Source organism: Hyperoodon ampullatus, assembly GCF_949752795.1.
Source record: "Hyperoodon ampullatus genome assembly, chromosome: 3".
In the NCBI taxonomy this organism is placed as follows: domain Eukaryota; kingdom Metazoa; phylum Chordata; class Mammalia; order Artiodactyla; family Ziphiidae; genus Hyperoodon; species Hyperoodon ampullatus.
The window spans coordinates 139,239,620-139,243,319 of record NC_136916.1 but is presented as its reverse complement, the minus strand read 5'-3'; the positions used below and the strand labels follow the sequence as shown (position 1 = coordinate 139,243,319).

General features: G+C 55.9%; 1 protein-coding gene across 1 annotated transcript; it reads right to left on the bottom strand.

The window, feature by feature from the left end:
* Positions 1–996: 996 nt before the first annotated feature.
* On the bottom strand, positions 997–2,812 carry SIX6 (SIX homeobox 6; the record flags this gene model as incomplete). Its single annotated transcript, XM_079700671.1, has 2 exons — positions 997–1,165; positions 2,241–2,812. 2 exons carry the CDS (start codon positions 2,810–2,812, stop codon positions 997–999), a joined length of 741 nt encoding a protein of 246 aa, XP_079556797.1.
* Positions 2,813–3,700: the final 888 nt, after the last annotated feature.

The window sequence follows — 3,700 nt, the reverse complement described above, 5'->3', positions numbered from 1 at the left end:
AGATGGAAAACCTTTCTCATTGCAGAGCCTCTGTTGGAATAGTCTTGTATTTTTATAAAATAGAACTCACTATTGAGTTCCAGAGTTTGGCTTCCAAAATTGTTCCTGAAAGCCGAGTGAGTATCAAGTGGACAAGCCATAGTTAGTTATCTGTGCTGGGGATGCGGGGAGTTGCCTTATAGGGGATGATCATGTTGCCAATTTCTAGGTTTAAATATATCACACATGCACGCATATGTATGTACATACATACACACATGCATACAATTTGACAAGGAAGTGGTTATGGACCTACCTTGGGCTGTTTTAAAAATATACCAGGAGACATCAGAAAAAGGCAAAAGATACAGAGAAGACTCTCCTGAGACCATTTGCACAAGGACCCCTATCTGGGGTCCCAAGAGAAAGATCTCTCTGTTTTCTTTTTAGGAATCTGAGAGCAGCTCTCTTAATTAAGAAAGGTTGCTCACCAGGTTTTTATTGTTTGGCTTCTTCACACAGAACCCATCGGCTTCACCCTGCACCTTTAGAAACAGCAAGTTCTTTGGATACAGAGAAACCTACCACGCAGTCTCTTAAATAAGTAAATAAACAACATATATATGTTTTGTTAAAAAAAACCTTTAAAGCAAAAGTTATACATATGTAACAGCGTCCTTTCGACGTGAAATACCCACGGGAGATTCAGGGCAGACTCTCAGCGTGCAGTTCGGGTTCCGGAGGCATCTTTGCAGCAAAATCCTTGGGAAAAAGCAAAGCAAGGAGAACGTGGAGCTGGGGTCTGGCCTCACCGCGGGCCCCTGTGGTAGCAGCCGGAGGGCGCCAGTGGAACGGGTCAGGCCGCGGGGTGGACACGGCAACCCGAGCCCGCGGGTCCCTGGCCACCTGGATTCGCAAGCGCTGGGTTGCTTGGTCTCTCGTCCTTTCTCTCTCCTTCATTTTGTTTGTCTCGTTTTTTACACCGAATTCTGTTTCTGAGCGTGCTGGGCGGGCAGCTCAGATGTCGCACTCGCTGTCGCTGGACGTGATGGAGATGGCCGAAGTGGCTGCCTTGCTGGATAGGCTGGCGGCCGGGCTGGCGGCGGTGCCCAGCACCTCGGGCGTGCCCTCTTCCTCGGCCCTTAGCGCCCGGCCGGGGCCCTGCGACAGGACCTGCTGCTGAAGCCTACGGGGAAGGAAAAGAAACGGGTCACTGTGTGTAACATAGCCGCCGGTACCCCCGTCCCCCGGTCCGCATCCCTTAAGCCCAGCAGTCAGCGACTCTCCCTCAGACCCGGGCAGTTAAAGCGGGTAAGACGAGGCAAGAGAGGCCGGGCAGGAGGCGTGCGGCGGCTGGTCTGTGGAGCCCTGAGGTTGCCCCCTCCTCCTTCTTAGTCCTTTCTTGGCTCCCTATCTCCCCAATCTTTGGGATGCTGTGCTCGCAAGGTCGTTCCTGGTATTGGTCACCTTTGGGAGATTTACAATGCTCTCAGGATAAATGAGGTGTGGGTGACAAGGAGAGGTCAGGCTCTGGGACAGGAGACCCCTTTCCCAGCCTGCGTCTGCCTAGGGCATATGCTTGTGTGAGTGCCCCCGAGGCCGGCAAAAAGGGCGGCCTGACGGTTGCACAGAAGCTTTGGACCTGGGAGAAAAGTCTGGGTTCTTGGTCAGAATATTTGGCTGATTGAGAGCCACATGCTGGGGAATGAAAAACCTCTGCCAACTAGTTTGCTGTTTTGAGACAGGGCTGCCCACACGTGGGAAGAGTAGAACTCGACTTTCCACTTCTTACAGACATAAGTTAGAAATTTCAAAGCATTAGAGAAGGATGCATCTGGGCTTTAAAAATGACAACACTAAACTGCCACACTGCTAATAAGCCAGGCTTCACTTAATAATAGGAGCCTGGGCCCAGGCTGACAATAATTAGCTTTGGGCCTTGGGGTCTGTAATTGTTTATGGGATTTTAATTTTTCTTTCTTTCCCCCTCTCAATGTAGCCTTGGTTTGGTGACTAGAACCAGCTGCTGGAGCGACCCTCAGGCACCGAGAACCAAAAAGAAAGGGTGGGGAATCAAAAGCCCGGAAGGAAACCCCGACCCAGGATCCCAGAACGCAGTGGGCTCAAAACCGAAGACCTCAATCCCATCCCAATTCCTACGAAATCCAAGGCTCCAGGCCTTCGGTAAGGGCGCCGGGGGTGCGGTCACCCTCTCCCTCCCTGGTGAGTTCAAGGCTTGGAGAAGGCCTTTAGGTACCGACCTGTTCTTGGCTGCAGCCGCCCGGTCCCTTTGTCGGCGGTTTTTGAACCAGTTGCCCACCTGCGTAGGGGTCAGTCCAGTTGCCTGGGCGAGCTCACGCTTTTTGCTGGGGTTAGGGTATGGGTCCTGCAGGTACCATTCCCGAAGCAGGTGCCGCGTGCGCTCCTTGAAGCAGTGTGTCTTCTGTTCGCCATCCCAGATGGTGCGCGGCAGCGGGAACTTCTTCCTCACGCGGTACTTGTCCACAGGCCCCAAGGGCCGTCCTCGCAGCTTCTCAGCCTCCTGGTAATGCGCTTCGAGCCACAGCGCCTGCAGTTTGGCGTGCGACTCCTTGGTGAACTTGTGGTTTTCCAGGATATGGTAGAGCTCGCGGTAGTTGCCACCGTGGAAGGCCACGATGGCTCTCGCGCGCAGCACGGATTCATTCTTGTTGAGCGCCTCGCAGGCCGCAGGGGCCACAGGCAGCGACCAGAGGAAGCGACCCAGGCGCTCCACGTCGCCGCTCTCCTCCAGAGTCTCGCATACCCCGGCCACTTGCTGGGGACTGAAATTCAAGATAGGCAGCTGGAACATCGAGGCAGTGCCGGCGGCAGCGGAGGCGCTGAGTCCGCAGCGGGACACGCAGCAGATGCCCGCGGGCGCTGCCGGGTGCGCCAGACTCTCCTTGGTGGAGCGGCTCGGGGCCACCAGGACGCACGGCCGGGGCAGCGGCGGCGGCGCAACAGCGGGGAGCGAGAGAGCGGAAGGGATTGGAGGAGGTGCCGGCTCCGCAGCTCGGGTTCGGCTCGGCTCCGTTAGGGCACGCAGGCCAGCTAGCGGGCGCCGCTACTGGGGTGGGCGGATTGGCGGCGCGGGCGCCATGGAGACCCCCTGTCAGTCACTGGCCGGCTCTGCCAATCAAGACTGCGACCGGAGCGCCCCGGCCATTTCAGCACCTCCCCGCTCTCGACAGCGCCCGCCGTTCTCCGGTAGATTTAGTATTTTGCAGAACTTGGAGGAGGAAAAGACGGGCGAGAGCCGCAGCGTTTCACTACCACCCCCAGCCTTGTTCCTCTCTCTTCCCCCGCAACCCTGCCCCAGCGCCCCCCCCACCCCCACCAAGAGGCAGTGATGCTACAGAAATCCACTTTGGGGCGAGGCGCTGCCTGGGTCAAGAGGCCTCCAGAGGACAAAGAGGACTGGGCCAAATCGAAATCCTCCAAGAGAACTCACCAAGTTTAGTTGTAACGAAACAGAAAACCTTGAGGGAGAGCACGAATGGGGAGGGAGGGGAAGTGGATCACCTCTCTTCTTGCCAGCACCCATCCCTGCATGCCTTGCCGGCTGCCAAAGCAGCCGAGTGGGAATCGAATGTGAAGCAGAAGGAACAGGACCCAGGATCTGTAGAAGAGGTCAGTTTGGACTCTACCCCCATCACCTTCAAAAGTCTCCTGATATCATTTAAAATACGAGCTAGGACAC